This window comes from Mustela nigripes, chromosome 1 (genome assembly GCF_022355385.1).
Source record: "Mustela nigripes isolate SB6536 chromosome 1, MUSNIG.SB6536, whole genome shotgun sequence".
NCBI classification, from domain to species: Eukaryota; Metazoa; Chordata; class Mammalia; order Carnivora; family Mustelidae; genus Mustela; species Mustela nigripes.
In genome coordinates, this window is record NC_081557.1 from 51,267,913 (window position 1) to 51,292,560 (window position 24,648).

The following is a 24,648-nucleotide window of genomic DNA, read 5'->3' on the forward strand; positions in this document are numbered from 1 at the left end:
CATGCTGGTCTTCTAAGGACCTGTCTTCTCTGGGACCAGCATCCAGGTCCTGACAAGATAAGTGGTGGCTTAGTCGGGACTTTTTCTCATCTTTTTATTGACCCCCTTCCAGAGGTCTACAAGCCAGGCTGGCAAGGCAGAGGCTATGTGGGCAGTGCTAGGGGTTTGTGGCAACTCTGGCAGGATCCCCAAGGTTTTTCCTGCAGGGGAAAGACCTGTCTGGCCAGCTCACTGAGCACCCCAGCACTGGCACACCCTACCTGCTGAGGGTGACCCAGAAGAAGGCAGTGGGGTCTGAAGAGCCAAGACAGCATGTGTGAGAGGGAATGTGAGCACAGGGCAGGGTGGTGTATGTTTGCTGCTGTGAGTCAGCGACTGAAACATCCTGGCGTGCTGCCCATAGGAGGTGGCCAGGTAACCCTACATTCCTCCACTGCTCTCAGTTTTGGGAGGAAGCTCCCTCTGCTCACCACAGCCTGAGCCAGTTTTCCCAGGATCCTTGGGGTCAGGATGCCTGCTCTTCCCTCTCCCTGACCCCATCTCTCTGGCTGCAAGGAATTTAAGGCTGCTGTTGCTGGGACAGTGCTACATCATCAGACCTGACCCTGTCATTCTGAAAGTGAGGAGACTCAGTCCCAAAGACTGGTCCAGGTTGCATGACAAGTCCATTCCACCATTAGTACTGGAATCCCAGCCCCAGGCTCTTTCCCAATGAATTCCTGCTGCCTGTCTCTCTGGGAGAGATTCCATCCCAGATTTCCTCATTGTACTGAGCCCCACTTCCTGGGTCTCCCTCTATCTGCTTTGTAGTTAGAGAGCTGGGTTGGGTTCCTGCTCTGTTGCTCTATTCTCTGACCAGAGGTTACTGGGCTCTGTGCTAGGCACAGGGACATGGAAGGGTCAGCCCTGGGCCCCCTCACGTAGGCTAATTCTGCTAGACTTTGTCACTTTCTGCCCAAAGGACCACAGACATGCTTTCTCAAGCTCAGTGAGCCTCAGTAGCCTTACTTGCAAAATGGAGCTGTTCATACTGTTAAAGAGTAGTAAATTATGGGTGGAGATGAGGGCTTGTGGACTCGAGGGCTTGTGGACTCTCTTCTCTCTGCTGGGACCCTTACTTCAGGGATCAGGCCACAATGATCTGAGCAGCCTGCTCCTCTGGAAGATTCCTTGAGTCCAGTAACCCCACTCACCACCCAAAATGGGACGACCCAATGACCGTTGGCCAGAGCTGGGATAAGCAGGTACCCTTCCTCACTGACGTCCACATTTCTAAAAGAACCAAAACAAAACCCTGTGTCCCTTTTTGCCCCTCTATTCCAAGAAGTCAGCTGGGAACGAGCCACAGGACACATGTGGGTTGGCCCTGGGAGGGCCCCTGGGTACCAGGACCCAAGCCAGCCTGGGCCTAAGGCCAGCCAGGGCCTAGAGCCTTGGCCTGGGCTGCTCTTGCCCACAGGTGAGCTTGGCCAAGCCTCTAATCCTCAGGGCCTCAGGCTCCTCTTCGGTACAGGGAGTGTTGGGCCTTGGTGACCTGATGTCTGAGCTGATGCTTTGGGATATTCTTTGTGGCCTCCCGGCCCTTCCCTTCTCTCAGCCTCTTGCCAGGGGTTATGTAATGATCTCTAGCTATAACCATCCACCCACCTATCCCCTGCTTCCTCCTTTGTATAGTTCTTTGCTGCCAGAGCCACTCAGCGAGCCTCGAGAGCATCCCTCCTCCTAGCACAGGAGGGCTCATGTGCTAGCAGCTTCCACCGGGATCACCAGCTCCTTGAAAGAGGAGGCCAATGCCTGGGTCACCTATCCCTCACCTATCCCTGAACAGGCAGGATTTCTAGAGAGGAGACTAGGAAAGGCTGAGCTTAGAGTGATCTCTCTGTCCATCTGCTTCATTTCCTCCATGGTCCTACTGAAGCCCAGAGAGGAGGGACTGTCCCGAGGTCCTAAAGCAAGTCAGTAGTGGGGCTGGTTTTGGAACCAAAGCTATCTGCTTCAGGACCCATTTTCTCCTTTCTCTCTCCCTCTGCTATGTGTCCTGTGGTATGAGCTTAAGCAAATTTCTGCTCCTCTCTGATTCTGAATTTCTTCTGTTTGGTGCCGGGGTAGGACAAGCTTATCTGAGTACTTTTCCTGCCCTTGGGAGGCAGGGTGGGAAGAATGACTTGCCGGGAGTGTGCCCCAGACTCATGTTAGCCACGGGGCCTGGCCTGGGCACCTTGTTGGGCTGAGACTTTGCCACGGGAAACAGGGGACATGAGAGCAAGCATGTCAACAGAGACTTCATCAACAGTGCCTTCCTTCTCCCTACAGAATGGACACTCTGTCCAGCCCTGGTGGCAGGGCAGTATGGCTTGAAGACAGATCAAAGCTGTATCAGCCTGCTTTCTTCTGGGGACAGCCCCAAGGGCCATTACCCTGCAGTGTGTCCCAAGGCAGCTCACTTAGTCAAAAGTCCCACCAGACAGATGTGTGGGGTGGGGGGTGGGAGTGAAAAAGGCAGCTGTGGGGCACCTGAGTGGCTCATTGGTTGGGCATCCCACTCTTGATTTCGGCTCAGGTCTGATTGCAGGGTCATGAGATTGAGTCCCCCATAGGGCTTGGAGCCTACACGAGATTCTCTCACTTTCTCTGCCTCTCCCCACCCTGCTCACTTGCACATTCTCTCTTTAAAAAAAAAAAAAAAACTGCAAAGAAAAGAAAAAGAGCCAGCTTACCTTGCACCAGGTAACATATATTCATCCCAGTGACTTAGAGAAAAGCCCACTGGGTGACTATCTAGAGAGGGAAGAGGATGGGCAGCTCCTTTCTCTAAGCCTTTCTCAACCTTGCAATCAAATCAACAGCCTAGACCAGGGCTCTCCCAGTACGTTTTGCACTTGGGACTCCCAGACCCAGCCTTCAGTTCCAGAGAGGTAGCAAGGGCACTGTTGGCTGCCTCCACTCTTCCCTTGACACAATCCTACTGTGCGGAAGCCAGCTCCAGGTTCCAGCTTTACTGCAAGCTAGCATGGTGGGCACAACTGCTCTTCAGGAGGCGAACTCTCAGAACAATCTCCTTGCCACGCTCATCTAAAGCCGGGCCCACTTTTAGAACCCCCCTCTCTGCCCTCTCCCCAATAATCGTGGCTTACACTGCTGCCGTTTATGTAGTGGGCAGCAAAGCACGAGCTGGGTTTTGAGCAGCTTTAAGGTGCTTGCCAAAGACAAGGTGGGGGAAGGAGTACCGAGGGTCTGAGCAGCAGGGGGTGGGAACTCAGGGGGTCTTGCTCCCACACGTCCCTGCAGTCATAGCCCTGGGAATGGTGTCAACCGCCATCTGCTCCACCCCCCTCTGCCCTCTGTCACCTGAAGCTTCAGATTTCCATTTCCTGGGGCCAGCCACTAGCACCCCTGCCCCAAATTGAGCACCAGGTCCTTTCCCTAGCCTGGGGTTCCCAAACTGGGAGTCATGGAAAACCCAGGCTGTTGACATTCCAGCAGTGGCTATAGGCTCTGCCTCCAGCTGACACGCGTGCAAAGACACAGGCACTTTCCAGCACAGGAAGGAAGTCGGGGTGTTATTGACAGCACCCCCTAGAGGCAGCGCAGCCCACAGGACTAAAATGTTCACATGCCTGACCCCAGGAGTTGTGATTTCTAGAAGTGTGTCAAACAATCAGATATGCAGACGACAATAAGGTATTTGTGGAAGCGTTATTTCTGAAGGGAATTTTGGAAGGTTTTTAAAGATCCATCCGGTGGAGTTTGATTAAAATTCTAGTGCATGCAACATAGCTATGCAACAGGATAATGAAGCCAAGAGAGACGTGGCTGGTGGATTGTGATAGGAAAAATAGTTATGATAGGGTTGGTAGAAAATTATGTAAAAATGAGGGGTGCCTGGGTGGCTCAGTCAGTTAAGTGTCTGCCTTCAGGTCATGGTCCTGGGGTGCTGGGATTGAGCCTCATATCAGGCTCCCTGCTCAGTGGGGAGTCTGCTGCTCCCTCTCCCTCTGCTGCTCCCCCTGCTCATGTTTGCTCTATCTCTGTCAAATAAATAAATAAATATTTATTTTTTAAAAAGAAAATCATGTAAAAATGATAGCAACCAATGTGCCCTTAATTTTGTGGTTTTTAAAAAAAGAGCACGCGTATATTTGAGTAACCAAAGAACTCACCACATCAGAGTGGTTTATAAGGATGGAGATAGGACAGGCCCTCTGGATTATTTTTTGACTTTTTCCTGTATTTTTAAAAATACTCCTTAATTATTCACTATTTTTCTAATCAGAAAAGAAGTGATGTTTCTGAAAAAATAAACCTTGCTCTCCAGCGCTCTTAGCACCATCTAGCCCAGGCAATGCTGGGCAGGAGCCTGAGAGTCTAGGGCAACTTTATACCACTCCCACCCCCGCCAAGCCACCAACCCCAGGACAGGGAGCAGCCCCAGGAGAAAGCCAATCGTTCTTTAGAGCATCCCGGAACAGCTTTGTTGATAGATAGTACCGCAGGTCAGCTGCCTGGCTGGCCCCCTGCCCCTGCTAGGGCTGTCCTGTGGCTTGCCCTTGTCCTTCCTAAATAGAGCACAAGCCGAGCCTGGCTGCCTGGAAGGAAGTTTCCATTCAGACCCGCTGCAATGTCTCTTCTCTGGCCAAACTAAGGGACGTGGACTTTACCTTGACAAAAACTGGACCCCCCTCTTTATCTGAGAGTGGCAGGGGTTGGATGAGGAGAATGGGCCCAGGAGGAGGGTGGGCAGGAGGCTAGCAGGGCGCAGGTGAGAGGACCTGTTGTGTCTGGCTGGAGAGGTGAGGGAATGAGAGGGCAAGTTTCTCACTCCCTTCCCAGGGACTCACCGTCTCAGTGGCAGTTGCCGCGAGTCTCAGGCGTGCAGAGTCACATGGGGTGTGCAGCACACCGGGTCCTTACCCCATCTTCTGGGCTCATCCCAGCACCCATCTCCCAGCATTTCCTCTGACCTGAGCTTTTTCCCTGCAGCTGGTGAAGACGCACAACTTGCTGACCACCAGGAACTACATCTTCGGGTACCACCCGCACGGCATCATGGGCCTGGGTGCATTCTGTAACTTCAGCACCGAGGCCACAGAAGTGAGCAAGAAGTTCCCCGGCATAAGGCCCTACCTGGCCACGCTGGCCGGCAACTTCCGGATGCCTGTGCTGAGGGAATACCTAATGTCTGGAGGTGAGGGGCCTCCTCTGCCTTCCCCTGCCAGGCTCTGCTGTCCAGACCTGAGCCTCTACACTGAGTGAAGGGATAGAGGGAGCAGGAGGCCAATATACCATGTCCCCGTGACTGGTTGTGTGTGGAGAGACATAGAGGGCCCCAGGCATGGTGGACCAGGTCTGAGCAGGATAGCTGTCCATACAGTCTTCAGGATTTAGTTTGAACAACAAAGTCCCTAGGAAGCCTTCTCCGCCCCCCGCCCTGGTGCTGCCCTTTGTACAACCACGTTGCTGCCAATGGTGCTGTCCTTATCCACCTGCTGTGACCCCTGCCACCCTAACTCCCCAGTATCCCCCAGCACCTTGCAGGAGGCTGGCAGAGTTAGGACCTCAAGGAATGTTTGCCCAAATGAACGAGTTCCCTAAACAACCAGGTATCATTATCCCCATTTTACAGATAAACAAGTCAAGGCTCGAGAAAGAAATAGCTCAAGCAGGGTTGTATAACTTCTAGGGGCTGGCTCAGGTCTGGAGCCCAAGTCCAGGGCTCATTCTGTTCATGCCTGGCTAATAAGCAGGGGGTAGGGAGTGCACTTGTGGGCAGCCCTGACTCTCTCCTTCTCCCCGCCAGGCATCTGTCCTGTCAACAGGGACACCATAGACTACTTGCTTTCAAAGAATGGGAGTGGCAATGCCATCATCATCGTGGTGGGGGGCGCAGCTGAGTCCCTGAGCTCCATGCCTGGCAAGAATGCGGTCACCCTGCGCAATCGCAAGGGCTTTGTAAAACTGGCCCTACGCCATGGGTGAGTGCCCCCTTCACATGCACACACACACATGCATGCGTGCACAAGCATGCACTGCACACACGGCCCTCCAAGGCTTTGTTTGGCCCCAGCAGAGCAACTCCTTGGCTCCTGGAGGCAAGGCCCAGACCCTAGGAAGACCTCGATGAGAGTTTGCTGTCCTGTGGAGGGGGGAGGTGGGAGGCCCGAGCTGCAGGCCCAAGTTTGCCCAAGCGCAGCCCGAGTGTCTGAGCAGAGCAGAAATTCAGTCTGTGCACCCTGAGCCCTTGCAGATGGGTGGAGAGGCCAGGCTTCTGTGCGGAACTCTGTACCCTCAGGTCAAAATGTGTTATATGCTAGGAGAGCAAGCACAAGGCCCACTGTTAGGGTGTGATAGACCCTGGCTTCTCCCTTCCAGAGCTGACCTTGTTCCCACCTACTCCTTCGGGGAGAATGAAGTCTACAAGCAGGTGATCTTTGAGGAGGGCTCTTGGGGCCGATGGGTCCAGAAGAAGTTCCAGAAGTACATTGGCTTTGCCCCGTGCATCTTCCATGGCCGAGGCCTCTTCTCCTCTGACACATGGGGGCTGGTGCCCTACTCCAAACCCATCACCACAGTTGGTGAGCTTCCCTGCCTGCAGCCCCTGACCTCGGGGCACCCCTCTGCTGGTTTGTGGTGGAGTTAAGATTCACACCCAGGCTCTGAGGTCCTCTGATGTCCATGCTGTAAACCTCGTGGATGTGGACCTGTTTGGGCGCTAATGGGAATGGCGAGTGGGGGTGGGGAGTGGGCGGTGGGAAATGTGTTCCATTACCATGAGCCAAGCAGTGCCAGGTGAGAAAACCGCACCCAGCAGTCCGTGTGCACAGAGCCCGCAAGTCTGTGAGGGAAGACCGGGAAGACCAGTCTGTTAAGCAAAGACCAAGAGGGTGTGTGTGTGGGGAATGTGCAGGGTGCTCTGGGGGGTTATAGTGGACCCCAGAAAAGAGGTGACCCTTACACCTTAGCTGAAGAGGAATTACCTAGCAAAAGAGAGGAGGAGATATTTGTTGGAAGCATGAGCCCGAGTGGACTTCCCATAGCAAAACTGTGCAGATTTTTGAGGAACAGAAAGAAAAACATCAACGTGAAAGGAGCATAGGCCTCTGAGTAGTATAGCAAGAAAACCAGTTGCACTTGTCCCTCAGCCATGTTGTTCTGTGTGTGTGTGTTTGTGTGTGTGTGTGTGGTTCACAAGCCAGAGATCTCACACAAGTGTGTAGGCCACCAGGCGTGGACTTTCAGGCTCAAAGTTCACATAGATACTAGCCAGGTGTTTTGCTTTGTATCTTTACAAAGTCTAACTTCCTGCACCTTGGGACCCAGACCCAAACTCACTGTCTGCTCTCATTACACACAAATCCTATTCCAGGCCTGATTGCTCTGAGGCAGCAAGGACATTTCCACGCGCAGATGTGGCTGGAGAGGGACAGGTCCTGTGGGCAGTGTGAAGGAGTTTACGCTTCCTCTTAAGAAAGGAGATCCTTAAGAATGGAATCCTTTAGAAGGCTTGAGGGTTTGGGGGAGGAGAGGTTCACGACTGCACTTTCAAGTGATTCTTGGGCTGCTGGATAGCCAGTGGGTTACAAGGGTCAAAATGGAAGCCCCCGAAAACACGTGCAGATGCCTCTCTGGCAGCCGTTGGGACCGAGATGGCGACCGCAGGGATGGAAGGAAAAGGCGTGAACTGGGGAGAAATTTCCAAAATGTCTTTGCCAGGGCTTCAGGGTGATTTGGGTGTAGAGATGCAGGAAATCGAGCAATGCGTGCATGGATGAATGTTGCTGCCCCTAGGAGGAAGGATTCCTTGGGACAGGTGAGGGAACTGAGGCTCAGAGAGGCAACGTGACTTGCCCAGAGTGGGGCAAGAACAGCACCATTCCTTGCTCCCAGAGCCCTCTCAGGAGCTGCCTGTCAAGGGCAGTGGGGACAACCTGAGCTGGAACATATTTAGCACAGTTCCCGGCACGTGGCTGGCACTTGGCACGGGGTCACTGCCGTCAGCGTTGCGGGAGGCTCTCAGGGAGGGTGGCCTGAGTGGGCTGACTAACCAGAGGTCTCTGCCCCATCCCCGCAGTGGGTGAGCCCATCACCATCCCCAAGCTGGAGCACCCGACCCAGCAGGACATAGACCTGTACCACACCATGTACATGGAGGCCCTGGTGAACCTCTTCAACAAGCACAAGACCAAATTCGGCCTCCCAGAGACCGAGGTTCTCGAGGTGAACTGAGCCCACCAGCAGGGGTCAACTCCTGGGAGGAATCAGCTACAAATCCTTTTCTACCAAGTTCTCGAATGCTTTTTTGTTCTGTAAATTTGGAAGCGTCATGGGTGTCTGTGGGTTATTTAAAAGAAATTATAATAATTTTGTTAAACCATTACAAATGTTAGGTCTTTTTTAAGAAGGAAAAAGAATATCTCAAGCTCTTTCACTTCCAGTTTGACCCGCTCTAGGTGGTGGCTAACACATCTGGGTTAACCCTTCTTCCTTTCCCAAAATCACAGAGAAAACTCAGTCCTGGTTGACTGGGAAAGAAGGACAGCCATCTGTGGCTCAGGCCGGTTGGATTATTTGCTTTTTCCCACCTCAGAAGCCACTTATAATACAAACACCTCTTTTCCAAACTACCTACCCCACACTTAACCGCAGGACTGGTCCTTCTTACCAAGCGGAAGACTTGGAGAGCACAGTTGTTTCCATCTTGAAGAGTAACGTGATGAGCATCTAGAATGTTCCACCTGTGTCCAGCCAGTCTTTTAAATCTGAGGCCTCCAGAGCAAGAATAGGGGGTGACAATGACCCTGTGCCCAAATGCACCATCTCTCTGGGATCATTCAGCCACCGTGTCTGGTTGGAGTGACTGGTCCTCCACAGACAGGGTGCTGACACAAAACCAGATCGACATGGACTTGGCCTGAATCACATACTTTCCTATGGCCTCGATTTGTTTAACCCATACCCCCCAATGTGGCTGTGAGGATAGGGTCCCTCTTCCCATTCACAGAGGGGCCTGGCCTTCTGAGCAGCAGATTGGCCTTCAGGTCAGGAGGCCCCTGAACCTAAGCCTCGCATATTTGTGCCTTTCTGAGAGGTTAGGGGCCAGGGAAGAAATCCAGCCCCTCCTCTGCATATTCTGTTTTCTTTTGATGGAGATTATTGTACCGTGTCAGACTTTTGTATTTTCCAAAATGAATAAATAAAAATGAGAGTCCTCTGTGAGTTCTTGCTGGGGCCACAATTGCACCTTGCTACCGACACTTAGGGAAACCCTGGCCCCATCGGGGCTGCCTGCCAAGCTTTCCCCCTTGCTCCTTTGGGCTATGTGACCCTATGTGGTATCCGTTATCCAGTGCTATGTGACAGAATCCTCCAGAATGCAGTAGCTCCAAACAACATCGTGTTCACCACACAATCTGAGAGTCTATAGCTGAGGTGCAGCTTTGCTGAGCCCTCAACTTCAGGAGCTCTCTCAAGGCCACAGTCAAGGTGTCAACAGGGCTGCCATCATCGTAAGGCTTGACTGGAGGAGGCCCCACTTCCGAGGTCATTCCTGTGGTAGTTTCTAGGGTTCGCTTCCTCACTGGCTATTAACCAGAGGCCACTCTTAGTTGCTAAGTGGACCAGCTCATGACGTGGGAGCGGTCTTCATCAGAGAGAGTAAGGAGGAGAAGCCAGAAAGAATGTGCAAGGTGGAAGCCACATTATTTTATAACTTAACCTCAGATGTGATGTCCTATCCCTTCTGCCATATTCTCTCCATTAGATGCAAGGGACTCCATTCCAACTTTCCTACTGCCTAAGTGTCCACCCTTGCCATTCATTCATCTACTTCAAGGACCACTCCTCTGTGTATCCAGTGTTGGGTGCCTCATTGAGCTGGGACCTCAAGCCTAACTTGGGACTTGAAGGGTGACTGGAAGTTTGAGAGGCAAAGCCAGAGCAACAAGTACCAAGACAGGGAAGACAGCACTACTGGTTTGAAGGAGGACATGGTGGTAGATAGGTCTGCAATGGGGCTTGGCTTGGAAGAGCAGGAGAGTGGACTTCTCCAGAGTTTCTAGGTGGGCAGGAGAGCGGGCAACAACAGAAGCTCACCCTGGAGGAGCTTCAGGCCCGCAGAACTCCGGCGGAGGGCAGATATTTCCTTTAGGATGGAGGAAAGGCCTGTTTTTTGATGACGGTCTCAGCCCCTTTCCAGCCCCAGTCTGAGGTTAGCCATGATCTTCAGCATCTGGCTCCAGGCTAAGAGCTGTCCCTAACCTAGGCCTCCTTACAAAGGTAGGCCCTTATTCTCTGCATGGATTTTGTGAATATTAAGCATCTACTGTGCACTAGGGAACTCCACTATCTCTGAATACCAACAGCAACAATCTGCAGGCCCCCAAATCCCAGAGGAGGACCTCACCTAGGGCAATATGTCTAGCAGCAGCCTGCGCAGAGCAGAAGCCTGTCTGCTCTAAGCAATGGGTGGGAGGCTCTAGGTAAATGCTGTGGTTATTTGGGAGTTATTATCTCCGGAGAGGAAACAGGATAGGATCCTCCTTTTCCAGCTGATCATCAGCTTTTGGACTGCGGAGGTGGGGCTGTAGTCTAGGTTGTCAATTCCATGAGTCTACTTGTGGTTCACAGATATGGTCACTAGAGGGCAGCGGGGCTAGTTCTGAGGCAAAAATCCCACAGCAGGCAGCAGGGCGGGGCCGGGGGTGGTGGTGGTCTAATCACTGTGTGTTACTTCAGCACTCCTATCCTGGACTAGGAGCCAGAGAGAGTAAAACTCAGACTCACAGATGCTCAGAGCTAACCAGGAACACTTCTTTTTCCAGAATCTTAAGATGTGAAGTTAAGAGATCTTTTTTTCTTTTTTAATATGCTTGCATATATAAGATTTGCTCTAAAACTGCTTTTGCCACATCCCGTAGGTTTTGGTGTTTTGTGTTCTTATTTCATTCATTCTAAAGTTTTTCCTAATTTCTCTTCTGATTTTTCCATTGACCTGTTCGGTTACTTAAGAGAATGTTGCTTAATTAACACATATTTGCTATTATCCCAAATTTTCTTTTGTCATTTATTTCAAATTTTATTTAAGGGAGCATACTTTGTATGATTTCAGTCTCTTTGAATTTATTGAGAATTCTCTTACGACCTAATAGATGGTCTGTTCTAGAGGATGTTCCATGTGCATTTGAGAAAAATGTGCATTCCACTCCTGCTTTTGAAGTATTTTCTAGATACTATTAGTGTTACAGTAGCAGTATTTTCCAGATGTCTGTTAGGTCAAGTTAGTCCATAGGGGGGTTCAAGTCTCCTGTTTCCTTGTTGATCTTGTTGATCATCTAGTTTTTCTACTCTTTATCGAAAATGGGGTATTGAAGCCTCCAACTATTGTCATTACATTGTTTTTTTTTTTTTCCCTTCAATTCTGTAAGTTTTGCTTCCTATATTTTAGGAGTCTGCTGTTACATATGTCTGTGTTACATATGTCTTTTGTAAGCAGAATAGTGTTGAATCTTCTTTCCTTTCGTCCATACTTCTACTTTCCGCCTTTCTCATTGGAGTACTAAGTCTATTTACATTTAATAGAATTGCTGATAAAGTAGGATTTACATGTGCCATTTTGCCATTTTCTTATTTCTTTCATGTTCCTCTCTCCCTCCATTCCTGCCTTCTTTTCTGTTAAATGTCTATTAAAAACCATTTTAATTCTCTTGTTGAGTCTTTTGCCCTATGTTTTGTTCTGTATTTTTCCCCCACAAAATACTACTTTTGTTTGAAAGAACGAGTGACAAATATAGCTATCAGATTTGAGTGTTAGGCAATTTCTTAAAAATGAACAAAGCAAGCCACCCACTTCAAGAAACCTGACAGTATTTGCTCCCAATAGTAAAATCTAATATTTGAGGAATAATATAATTCTATAAAGCTTGTATCTGCCATGATATTTGACAGATTCATAATACTTAAGAAACTTCTCCTGAGACTGGCAGTATTTTTGTACTAAATAATTACATGTGTCAAATTTCAGTTGCTCTACGTTTTAAAGTTATTATCTTAGTGGTTACCCTGGAGATTAAAATTCACATCTTAATTTAAAACATTCTCATTCAGATTAATAAAAACTTAATTTTTTCATCTTTTGGCTGGCTGGCCTGAGGGGAGAAAGAGGCAGGCCACATCCACGAATGATGTGGCAGATCGAATAGTGGCCTACAACATATATATATTTGTCTTAAACCCTGCAATTGGTGAAGGAATGTGACTTTATTTGGAAAAAGGGCCTTGGCAGATATAATTAGGTCAAGGATCTCAAAATGAGATAATCTTAGATTATGTAGGTAGGCTGTAAATGCAATGACAAGTGTCGTCTAGGAGAAAGACACAGGGAAATGGGAGAAGACCATGGAGAAGGCAGCCCAGGCACACCACAGCCACCAGCAGCCGCAAGAGGTGAGGAAGGATTCTCCCCTAGAGTCTTTGAGGGAGCAAAGACTTCCCAATACCCTGATTTTGGATTTCTGGCACGCAGAACTGGGACAGAATGAATTTTTGCTTTCAGTCAGCTTGTTTATGGCTTAATCTAATACAAATAGTGACCTTCAATATATTTCTGTCACCTGATCGAGGAATTGTACCCGTGGATGCAGAGTCTGGTCTTCTCATCAATAAAATATTGAACAACATGGGTTTGAACTGCCCAGGTCCGCTTACACATGGACTGTTTTTGATAAATGCGATATAGTGCTGGAAATATATTTTCTCTTCTGATTTTCTTTTCTCTAGCTTACTTTATTGTAAGTACACAATCTATAATACAAATAACATACAAAATATTGTTAATCGACTGTTTTTGTCATTGGTAAGGCTTCTGGTCAAGAGAAGGCTATTAGCAGCTAAGTTTTGGAGGAGTTATACTAGAATTTTTTATTTTATGTCCAGGGATCAGCATCCCTAACACCCATGTTTTAAAGTCAACTGTGTTTCACTTTTCCTTAAACGGGGCAGGCTGCAGTTTTGGAAGGCACTTTTCCCTGATACTTCTGAGAGGTGGAAGAAATTCCCGTGTAATGGTAATGTATAGGATTGCTAGGAGAAACATAGGAATTCCTTAAATCCCTTGGCTTCACCCATAATTTTTATAACCAATCTCTCTCCCATAGGTATTGCGAACTTCTTTTGTTCACAATCCTGTTTCTCTTTCCTTGTAAACTCATTTTCAAGATATTTTTCACCACTTCCTGCTTAGGGAGTTTTGCTTTGTGTATCTTCATCTAACATTTGTGTCATGCAGACACACGATTTTATCTCCTACATTTTTTATATAACGTTGAATTCCACTGGCACACATTTAGAAAGTTCCTTTTCTCAAGGCTAAAATAGCAACAATTTATGAGATTTCTAATTACTTTTGATGAAAACGGATATGAAATATTTTTCCTCTAAACACAGAGGTATATTGTTCATGTGTAGGATATAAAAACGTATTCTGAAAATAAATATGACTTAACCATACAAATAAAATTTGGGGCCTCAGGCTGACTCAGTCAGTAGAGCATGTGACTCTTGATCTCCGGGTCATGAGTTCAAGCTCTGCATTGGGTGTAGAGCTTGCTTTAAAAAAAAAAAAAAAAAAATGCTATAATACTGTTTGACTGAAGGCAGTAAAATGTAGGGTAGATAACATTGGAGTAAGACTCCTTCCCAGTCCCAGTCTTATACAGAGGGAGGGTGCTGAAGGTTTCAACCTTCCAATCGGGGTTAGTTTCCCTGGCAACCAGCCCCCGTCCTTAAGTTATCTGGGGCTTTCCAAATGTCACCTCATTAACATAAACTCAGATGTAGTTGAAAGTGACTTGTTATGGAAACAAAAGATACTCATTTCCCTCCCTGAAGCTTTCAGGAACTGAGGACAAAATGAAATATAACGAAGTCGTCCATATGCTACCTCTTGTTCTCTTTCTCAAATCTTAAAAAATAAACAAACAAAAAAATGCCTGTATGGCTCTTATTTGTGTGTGTGTGTGTGTGTGTGTGTGTTCCAAAATTCATTGTTTATGCACCACACCCAGTGCTCCATGCTATATGTGCCCTCCTTAATACCCACCACCAGACTCCCCCAACCCCCATCCCCTTCCCCTCCAAAACTCAGTTTGTTTCTCAGAGTCCACAGTCGCTCCTGGTTTGTCTTCCTCTCTGATTTCCCCCAACTCACTTCTCCTCTCTATCTCCCAATGTCCTCCATGTTATTCCTTATGCTCCACAAGTAAGTGAAGCCATATGATAACTGACTCTGCTTGACTTACTTTACTCAGCATAATCTCCTCCAGTCCCGTCCATGTTGATAAAAAAAAAAAAGTTGGGTATTCATCCTTTCTGATGGAGGCATAATACTCCATTGTATATATGGACCATATCTTCCTTATCCATTTGTCTGTTGAAGGGCATCTTGGTTCTTTCCACAGTTTGGAGACTGTGGCCATTGCGGCTATGAACATTGGGGTACAGATGGCCCTTCTTTTCACTTCATCTGTATCTTTGGGGTAAATACCCAGTAGCACAATTGCAGAGTCATAGGGTAGCTCTATTTTAAATTTCTTAAGGAATCTCTACCCTGTTTTCCAAAGTGGCTGCACCAACTTGCATTCCTATGACTCTCATATAAGAAATTACAGGAGTTTTAAGAGCTGTTTGCCAGGAAGAGTGAACAAAGATCAAATCCCAGGCACCTGGGTGGCTCAGTCAGTTAAGCGTCTGCCTTCGGCTCAGGTCATGATCCCAGTGTTACTATTCTACTATTACTTACTATAAATCACAGTATCACACTCCTTTTCTCCAAGACAGTTTCCTCTGTCTCTCCTTGACTCTCATGACCTTGACAGCCTTAGAGATTAGGAGTCTAGTCTTCAGTAGAACATGTTTTCTTATATCTAGCTTTTCCTTATGATTGATTCCAACTACCCATCTCCAGCTGAAACATCGCAGACGTAACAATGGGCTCTTCCTACTGTCTCCCAGCAGGCAGTCCTGACTTCAATCTGTCCTATGGGGGGTGTTCATTTGATCACTTGATTAAGGTGGAAACTGTCAAGCTTTCATATTGTGAAGTTACTCTTTCTCCATACTTTGAAAATCTCTCTTTCCCAGTGTTTTCATATCAGTAAGACTTGTGGGTCCCTATTTTTTTTTCAGTGGGCTATCCATTATTCTATCATTATTTATCTTGATGTTCAAACTGCTCCAGATTTGGCCAGTGGGAGACTCATCAAACTGGCTTCTGTGTCCTTTTGACACATCTCCCTCTTTCTGGGGGCAGGGGGAAGGAGTACTTCCTTACTTTCCAGCACAACTAGGTGTCCTACAATCGATCATCTTGTACTTTTTCTGGCCCAATCCTGAGAGTCAGCCATTTCTTTGGAGAATCTTGATTCCTCTAAGTGGAGGATGATATTTAGAAACCAAGATCTGGGCAATTACGGGCTATCATCACAGAGTTCATCCGAGTTCCCTCTCTCCTTATATTTTAACTCCTTGGGGCACCTGGGTGGCTCAGTGGGTTAAGCCGCTGCCTTCGGCTCAGGTCATGATCTCAGGGTCCTGGAATCGAGTCCCGCATCAGGTTCTCCGCTCGGCAGGGAGCCTGCTTCCCTCTCTCTCTCTGCCTGCCTCTCTGCCTACTTGTGATCTTTCTCTGTCAAATAAATAAATAAAATCTTAAAAAATATATACTTGTAACTCCTTTTCCTGATAGAAACTGGCTCCCATTATCCTTAATATATTTATTTATTTATTTGACCAATCCCTCTGTACATAACCAATCTTCCATTGCTAACACTTTCTCCTCCAACCCTGAACCCAATACCGAAGCCTTTTTTATCAAGGCCAGCTTCACCAACGCGACCTACGCAGTTGCCCCAGGCCTAAGGCTTAGAAGGGCCCCATGCTTGATTTGATGCTGTTGCTTTTTGGAATTCTTAATAGTTTTGAACACGGGACTCTGCGTTTTCATTTTGCACTAGGGCCCACTAATTATGGAGCCAGTCCTCACTTAGCCGTATTTCAGCTCTGACATCTTGCTTTAGACAGGCCTCCCTGTGGATATCCTGTTCGCCTGCTCTGGTAAATTCCTAGCCTTGTGCTAGGATCTCTCCTGCACCCACTGCTGGCCCTGTGTGGACACCCTCCTCACCTCACTCTGACTCTGACTCCTTGCCCTGGGCCTCCCCTGCTAACCCCTCACCCCTTGTTGATCTCGTTCTCAGTCTCACCCTAAGGGCTTTTGAACTACATGCTTTAGGAAGAGAACAAGAGAGAAAACCTGTGTGGAGAGTTTTAGCCTTTGGATTCTTTGAGGCTATCCTTTGTTCTCGATGGAAGTAAGATTCTTGTTCTTTCGGAAAAATTCAGTCCTATATAGTGTAGTTTACTTAATGCAGGCAGTGTGTTATGCCCAGGAAGCAAGACACCCAGGTTCACAAATCAATCTGTCACTAAGAACCATGGGGCTTTGGGCAGTTCATTTCCATTTCCACAGCTGCTTTTTAAGCTTCAGTGAAACTGGGACAACAATACCTTCACAGGGTCCTGTGGGGATTGTCCATGGTCATGTATATAGGGTACTAGTCAAATGTTAGTTCTTTCTAGGCCCCAGGGAAACCTGTGAGGGAGGGGAATGAATTTGCCTCAACTCCTGCAGCCAGTTAGCTGCGGGCCCACACACGTGTTTTTTCTGACCCCTGGCTTGGAGCTCTCAGACACCCCTACCCTGCATGCAACATGCTCCTTTTCAGGAACCCTGTGAAATCACGCCTGCTTCCGTCAGGGAACGAGGGAAATTGGGGATCCGTTGATCCGCTCTCTTCCCAGGAACTCAGCCACATTTCTGTGTTCTAACAGACCTCTAACTCAATGAAGGAATGTCACAATTTCTCGTTGCCGTGTTCACCACTCTCTCCACCCTTGCATCTGCTCGTGACACAACTGCCAGAGTGACATTTTTATTTATTTTAAGCAGACTCCATGACCGACATGGGGCCCAACACGGGGCTTATCCTCAGGACCCTGAGATCGAGACCTGAGAGGAGATCAAGAGTCGGGTGCGTAACAGACTGAGCCAGTCATGCGCTCCCGGAGTGTTAAATAAAGATTTTATTTATTTATTTGACAGACAGAAAGAGCACAAGTAGGTGGAGCAGCAGGCAGAGAGAAGGAGAAGCAGGCTCTCTGCTGAGCAGGAAGCCTGATACATGGCTCGATCCCAAGACCCTGGGATCATGACCTGAGCCAAAGGCAGCCAGCCGCCTAACCAACTGAGCCACCCGGCACCCCTAGAGTGATCATGTAGCTCCCCTACTTAAACCCTTCTGTGGTATGTGGTCCACACACTTCAACGTCAGACTCCACAGGAGCAACCGTCCCTGACAGGATCTGGACCCTGGCAGGATCTGGACCCAGACTTCATTCTATGCCATCAGAGCTGGACTAAAACTGCAGGAGCTCTAAGCACTGAAAAGACAATGCAGCTGCTGCTCTATGAAATGACAAATGAAAGCAACACTAAAACTGTAAGAGAGATTGAAGGAAGTCTTTGATTTTTATTTTTGAAATATCAATTTCTTTCAAACACTGTTCTCCTCCCCCTCCTCCTCCTCCATGCCGGCTGCCTCTCCTGCCTACTCCCGCCTGGCTTTCTCTTTCAGTTCCTTCAATGCTTCAGGCTCCTTCTTCAGCTCTTTCTTCTGCCTGAATTCTCCTCTGGCTCTCACTAGCCCACTCTGTTCAGTTACCCCCTCCTCACCCTTAAGACCTCATTGTAAAAGGCAGTCCCTAAGGAAAGCTTTCTCTGGGGGCTTGCACTAAATCAGCCCCATGGGTGAGATGTCCTGTCTAACGCTTGTCTCCCTGGCTGGCCCATGAATTCATAAACTCAGGTGCCCATGTTGGCCCATTTATAGTCCACGACAGTGTGAAAACCACTGGAATTGAGGAAGGAGTGCTGCTCCCAGGGGCAAGAAGCCCAACTGTTTGTCTTAGCTTTGCTGCAAACTTTGTGTGATCCTGGACAAGCTCACTTCCTCTTTCTGGGGCTGTGTCCAGTGGGAGAGGCACGGAGGTTCCACGTCATCTAAGCATTCCCTTCCTCCAGCGTTCATCTACTCATTCACTGATTTCATTCATTGATGCGTTGAAGCTCCTGCATCCTGCCTTCTGTGGGATTTGGCACGAAATGAAAAGCAAAAGTTCAAAGTAGAGTGGGTGAGACTAATACGAACCATATGACTAGGCACGTGGATACAGGTACTAAAGAGAGGTCAGGCAGCCACAATGGAAGCCCAGAGAAGGTAGCCATTAGCTCACCTCTAGGAAGGCATTTTCGAAAAAAGGACCTTGAAGGGTTGAGGAAGGAGGAGAAACGCTGCCCAGGGACCCACCTTTGTTGGGTGCAGGCTCTTTGCAGAATTGTCTCCTTGTTTTACAATTCTCACCTGGTTTTCTGCAAGAGTCTGGCTCTTCAAATCCTACCTCTTGAAAGCTGCCTCTCTAGGGATGCCCAAGGCTCTTTCTAACTGACTTCCTATTGCCTAAAATGAAGCCTGAATTCTTCCGCCTAGCAGCCAGGTTCTTCTAACCCAGCCCCCTCTTCCTTTTTTGACCTCTTTGCCTGTTGCTCCCATGCAACCTTTGTTTCAGACACCTTAAACAATGCTAATGTCATGTCTTCTGCCTCAGGGCCTTTGCTCATGCAAAACTCATGGTTCTGCCTAGAATACTCTTTCTTCTCTGGAAAGCTTTCTGGTACAACGCACAGCTTAGCAACTTCCTCTTTTGTGCTCCTATTATACTTTATATATTGTCCCAGTGATTGCATTGGGCACGTTGTAGTGAAATTATCCATGACCTCCTTGCAATCAGGGATTCCATCTGCATGATTTCTGTAAATGTAGTGCCCTGGCTGGGTACCTGGTACAGGTCTGATTGCTGTTTGACTTAGTGAGTAAGTAAGTGGAAGAAAGAGGACACTGTTGAAAGGAATGGGATAGATCTAATTTAATTACATTTGAGACACTGAAAGACCAACCTGGCCTGTCTTGCTCTTACTTAATGCATCACACTCATGAGATCTAGAAAATGAGGGGGTGGGGGAAGAAGAGGAGGTAAAATGGATTGGAGTGGCTTCAGATTTTTGACCCTGTAAACAATGCTTGGTTTTAATATCCAACATGGCTCTAGTTAGCTTTTAAAACACCAGTCATCCCTGAACCAAACAGATCTAACCCCTCGTGTTCCTATATCATGCTCTTAATCATTTTTTAAAGACTTTTGTGAGGCCTTCTCTGCCTTTGCCCACGAGCTCCTGTAGTCAGTCATTCCATTACCATTTGACCTTGATCTTTCTTCTATCATTGCACGCATATTGTGTGGTTTTTTTTTTTTAAAGATTTTATTTATTTATTTGTCAGAGAGAGTGAGCACAGGCAGACAGAGAGGCAGGCAGAGGCAGAGGGAGAAGCAGGCTCCCTGCTGAGCAAGGAGCCTGACATGGGACTTGATCCCAGGACGCTGGGATCATGACCCGAGCCAAAGGCAGCTGCTTAACCAACTGAGCCACCCAGGCGTCCCTCATTGCACGCATATTGTATTTGGCCGCCTAGAATCCATGTTTCCCACACTTGGATACAAGTCTCTCTAGGGGATATATAGCACTGTGTAAATATTCTAGTATTTTAATTCAAAGTGATTAGAAATATTTTTACATTGAAACAAATATAGCTATATTATGGAAAAGGATCTAAGATAATACAAGACTTTTTAGAATGAAATAGGACATATAAAAATAATGCTAGCATTTATTGAACACTTACTATCCCCAAGGCACCGTACAAAACATTTTACGTTCATTACCTTGAATATTTTGCAGTTATTTCTGTTCTTTTTCCTGTCCCTAGGGGTGAGCATTCCAGCTCTCCTGGTATTAGTGGCATGTGAGTGGAAAAGTCTGAGAAGGGTTGTTTAGTTGAACTGTGTATTTCCAGTGTCTAGTAATCAGTCTGGTACAGTGTTGAATCTCATTAGCAACTTGTAGAAAGAATAGGTCCTGCTGTCTCTGCTAGAAATCTTTTCCTCCCTTTCTGCCTGGTAAACTCTTATTGGTCCTTCAATACCCACTTTAAATGTCACCTCTACTGTGACTGAAATCTGACTCTCTTCTCTGGCTTCCACAGCTCCTGAACTTTCCTCGACTGAGCAACTGGATTTTCACTCTTTGTTTTCTTACTGGACTACCCGATAAAGTAGGCAGCTCCTCCGGGGATGAGTCTGGGTCTGATTTCCCAGCACCTATCAAAGGGCTTGACATCTCTGTGTCAATGAACATTTGTTAAATGAACAAACTAATAAAGTTAGTTAATATCCAGAGCTGCCCAGCAAAGGGGAACGAAGTGATTCTGTGTTCTGTCTCTAGAGGTCTATTTTCTTAACTTATGTAGTGGGTTGAATGATATCCCGCTCCCCCTCAAATGAGTTCATACTCTAATCCCTGGAACCTGGGAATGTCGTCTTACTTGGATAAAGAGTCTTTGTACTTAAGGATCTCAAAATGAGATCTGGATTGTCTGGGTGGGCCCTAAGTCCAAAGACAAGTGTTCTGGTAAGAAAAAGAAAAACATATACAAGAAGAAGAAAAGACCATGAAAAGATGGAGGGAGAGACTGGAATTATGCAGCCCCAGGATAAGGACTACCCAAAGACACCAGAAGATGAGAGAGACAAGGAAATGTTCTTCCTTAGAGCCTGATAAGAGAGTGAGGCCCTGCCAACACCTTCACTTTGGGCTACTGGCCTTCAGAACTGTTAAAGAATAAATTTATGTTGCTGTTGTTGTAAGCCACCTAGTTTGTGGTAACATAATACAGCAGCCTCAGGGAACTAATACAGCTTGGAAACAGAAAAGTGGTTTCTGTGAAATTCCACCAGATCTTGGCATGACATGAATTGAAGAACATGAGATTTGGGATTTCTTAACTAATCCCTTCTCAACAAACACCTGACCACACACCCATAAGGAACCACTCAATGTCTCAGAATAGAAGACAGGATGACATCCATGTTAGCCAGCCCTGGGTCAGATCCAAAGTGTCTTCAGGCTTCTGAACACCCTGGAAAGATAGTATGCTTACTTTTTATTAAACTATTTTTAGTGCAATTATTATATGTGAGGCTTTCCCTGGCACTTTACATATGTTGATTTACTTAATCCCTACAGCAACCGTATAATTATTTTACAGATGGGAAAACCAAAGCTGAGAGAGGGAAACTGGTTTGCCCAAGAACACATAGCTAGAAAGTGGCAGAGCCAAGATTCCCCAACTGCCTGATTCCTGTTGTGTCTGATTCTAAAACATTGTGTTCTTTCAGCTCTGTCAGTCCAGGTGGTGGAGAAATTCACAGTCGGGGATTGGGGGGTGGGGAGGCAGACTGATATCCTGCAGAATGATTCAGTGTTATTTATTATAGACGCATTTGCTATATATGCTATATTATGATCAAGGAAGTCTTCATGGAAGAGGTGGCATTTGAGCTGGGTCTTCGCTTAAAAAGCAAACATGTATTGATTATCCAGCAGGCCCTGGAAGTCTGGATATGAATGACAAGGTCCTTTTATTTGAGGAATTCAATACGTGTGTACTACACACTTATTGAAAGACAATGCCATAAAATAATCAGAAATATGGTAGAGGCAATGTTTCTAACTCAGGGTCCTAGAATAGATCAGGGAAGAAGGGACCCCACCCCCGGATGAGATTTGATGGTAAGTAAACAGTAGGGAGGAAAAAAGTGGCAAAGGCTTTTAAGGACAGCATAAACAAGAGGTGAAGCTGCGTCCTGGGTGCCTGGTACACCTTGCAGCTCAGCGCACTAGTTAGAGCAGTGTGAAGAGGGGCGTGGACTTGTGGGTTGGCATTGGTCGCTGAAGCGCAGGTGGGACTGCCCGACAGGTTTCTAGTCTCTGTGCATGCCTTCTGTCGAACCACAAAATATTCCTTTTCAATTCCCGCATGTTGCTGGGATCCCCTCAGGAAAAGGCTGCTCAGGAAGCTTGCAACATTAGATCAGCCATCACCACCCAGCTGGCACAAAACGGGTCGCCTCCCTCCGACGGAGGCCGGTTACCACGGCAACTAGGTTCGGGCGGAAGTGGCTCGGAAGACTGACTCTCACTAATCAGGTGACTCTCCAGCCTCCTGCACGTGACAACAGAGCCCAGGCGCGCTTTCTACCTAATCAGACCCCGCCCCTCTGTCCCCTTACTGACAACTGACACCCACCTAGAGCAATGGCCTTTGCGGATCGGCCAGGAGACTCCGCCCTATGGTACTGAGAGAACCAATTAGACTGGGAAAAAAAGAAGCAACGCCCCAGGTTTCACCCGGGTTTGACAGACGCGATTTAGGCCATCCCCGGGTCCCTCCGCCCCGAGCCCATTCCGGCCGGCGATGGACAGACCTTTCACCCAATAGTACGTCCCTTGTCTGGCTTTGGGTCCCGCCCCCGTAGCCGCTGAACCAATGAACAAGCCAGGTCTCGGCGGGGTGGTGGGGTTGCACTGCGGTAATATGGCTCTTCCTTAGCCAGCGGCGGTGGCGGCGGGAGGTTGGGTAGAACACTCCTGCCTCTCGGGTGGCGGGTTTCTGGGCTGCAGGGACTCGGCGGGTCGAGGATAGGCGGTGGTGGCGGATGCTGGAGGAACGCGGGCCCCGCCGCTTGGCGGCCCCTGGGTCAAGATGAGCGCCTCGGCGTCGGTCGGGGGCCCGGTACCCCCGCCGCCCCCGGGCCCGGCCGCTTCGCTGCCACCCGGTTCTGCCTCGCGGGCCCTGCATGTGGAGCTGCCCTCTCAGCAGGTAACCCCGCAGGCTCGCGGCGCTCGGCGGGGCGGGGGGGGGGGGGGGGGGGGGGGGGGGGGGGGGGGGGGGGGGGGGGGGGGGGGGGGGGGGGGGGGCGCGGGGGGGGGGGGGGGGGGGGGCGGAGGAGGCCGGGGAGGAGAGCCCGTGGGCGGCGGGGGGACCCTGTGCCAGCCAGGAGACCCGGAGAAGTGTGCGGGGAGAGCTCGGAGTACTGAGGACCTAAAGCTTGTGAGGGGAGGGAGCCAGCGATGGCCGAAGCTCTGGGAGATCCCCGAGCCCGCAGAGAGATCCCGTTACTGGAGACCGGCTGCAAAGAGACTGGAAGAGTCCCAGTGGAACTCCCTGGGGGCCCCGGCCTGAGTCCGCCTCTCCCCCGCCGGGGGTGGGGGGAGGCTGGGGATTCCCCTGCGCGGACCGTCCTCCTTATCCCTCCGGGGAAGGGACCCGGGGAAGCCGAGGTGTCCCATGAGAGACGCGGAAAGCACATTTCTTTTCTCAAGCCATTTGCGGAGAGTCCAGTTAGTACTCTTTCTTCGGGGAGAACTTGAGGAGTCTATGGTTTATAGTATTTAGTTTTAATCTCCTTGTTATGAAGTACTCCCCTCAGCTTCCCAGGAGAAATCCTTTGGGACTTTGGGGTTTTCGTCCTAATTCTCAGACCCCCCCCCCCCCCCCGCCCCCGGCCAAGGATCGATTTTGAGCAATTTAGGGGCGGCACTTTCCTACTTCATTCGCTCAAATAACTCTCCGTGAAAGCAGGATTTGATGTATCTATTTGTGTCTTCCCCAATCCCTTAGCGGAGGCTTTGAGGGCTTTTCGGGACCCACATTGTAAGGGGATAATAGAGAACACTGGGGATATGACACAATTCTTTGTATCAACCGTACGTGTGTACGGTACTTCTTCCCTCCACCACTCCCTTGCCCTTGAAGTACCGTCACCCTCTTGCATTCCTCCAAGGAGAGGACCTAGGAAAAACCATCAGCCACTGAGAGTTTACAGCGTAGTATTTGTGCAAAGTGCTCGACAGCCGGTAGTTTATTTCATCCTGACAACTCTGTGAGATCGCTATTTTTATGATTTCCCATTTTGTAGTTCAGCAGACTGAGCCTTAAAGTTGTAAAATCGCCCAGAGCCTTGACAGTTAATTAGGAAGGACTGTGGCTGGGTTTCGCACTTGTGCCTCTGACCCTGTAGTCCATGCCCATGGTTGGTGTGTTTGAACCTGGAGCAGCTACCTTCATGCAGAATGGAGTACCTTCCTTTATCCTTCCTTCAACTTTATATCCTTGCTTTAGTACTTAGGAAAGGTTTTTCAAGAAGAAAGCAGAGTTTGGGGCAGGGAGTGGGTGGGAAATGGGATGGATGTGAATGTAGTAGAGGGGATCCTAAAGCAGAGAGCTGGACCGGGAATGGTAGCTACGGTGGCCAGTGAGCTGAATTGTGTGCAGAAGCAGGCCTTTTTTTATGTGGTAGAAGAGGATGTAAAGATGGGGTTTGCATGTGCCCTAGTTTTGTGGTGCTGTTGGGAAGCTAGTTGTTGGAGAGAATATTAGGAGTTTGAGGGTAGTGAGGTTTGGATTGTATTTATGAGGTCTTGGGAGGGAGTATGAATCTGGTATGGGAGACCAGCCTCTGGAATGAGCATGGATTTTCATGTGTTTGGGGAGGTGGATTGTAAGGATGGATACTGAGAGAGGCGATGATGGGCACTGTTGCAAGCAGCCTGGAGAAATCCTAAGGAGGTGAGGGCCAAGAGGG

At 48.5% G+C, this 24,648-nt stretch overlaps 2 protein-coding genes across 3 annotated transcripts in view; both read left to right on the forward strand.

The window, feature by feature from the left end:
• Positions 1-9,213, forward strand: part of DGAT2 (diacylglycerol O-acyltransferase 2) — a 31,271-nt gene extending 22,058 nt beyond the window's left edge. Inside the window, exons 5-8 of the mRNA XM_059411112.1 lie at positions 4,981-5,185; positions 5,798-5,972; positions 6,370-6,572; positions 8,069-9,213. Coding sequence (XP_059267095.1) covers positions 4,981-5,185; positions 5,798-5,972; positions 6,370-6,572; positions 8,069-8,223 — 738 coding nt within the window. The 3' untranslated portion in view covers positions 8,224-9,213. The remainder of the gene's footprint in view (positions 1-4,980; positions 5,186-5,797; positions 5,973-6,369; positions 6,573-8,068) is intronic.
• A 13,330-nt stretch (positions 9,214-22,543) lies between these two features.
• Positions 22,544-24,648, forward strand: part of UVRAG (UV radiation resistance associated) — a 301,403-nt gene continuing 299,298 nt past the window's right edge. The window contains exon 1 of one of the 2 annotated variants that reach the window (XM_059411138.1): positions 22,544-22,883. In XM_059411138.1, the coding sequence (XP_059267121.1) occupies positions 22,767-22,883 (117 nt within the window). In that variant the 5' untranslated portion in view covers positions 22,544-22,766. The remainder of the gene's footprint in view (positions 22,884-24,648) is intronic. The other variant, XM_059411155.1, reaches the window with a different exon arrangement.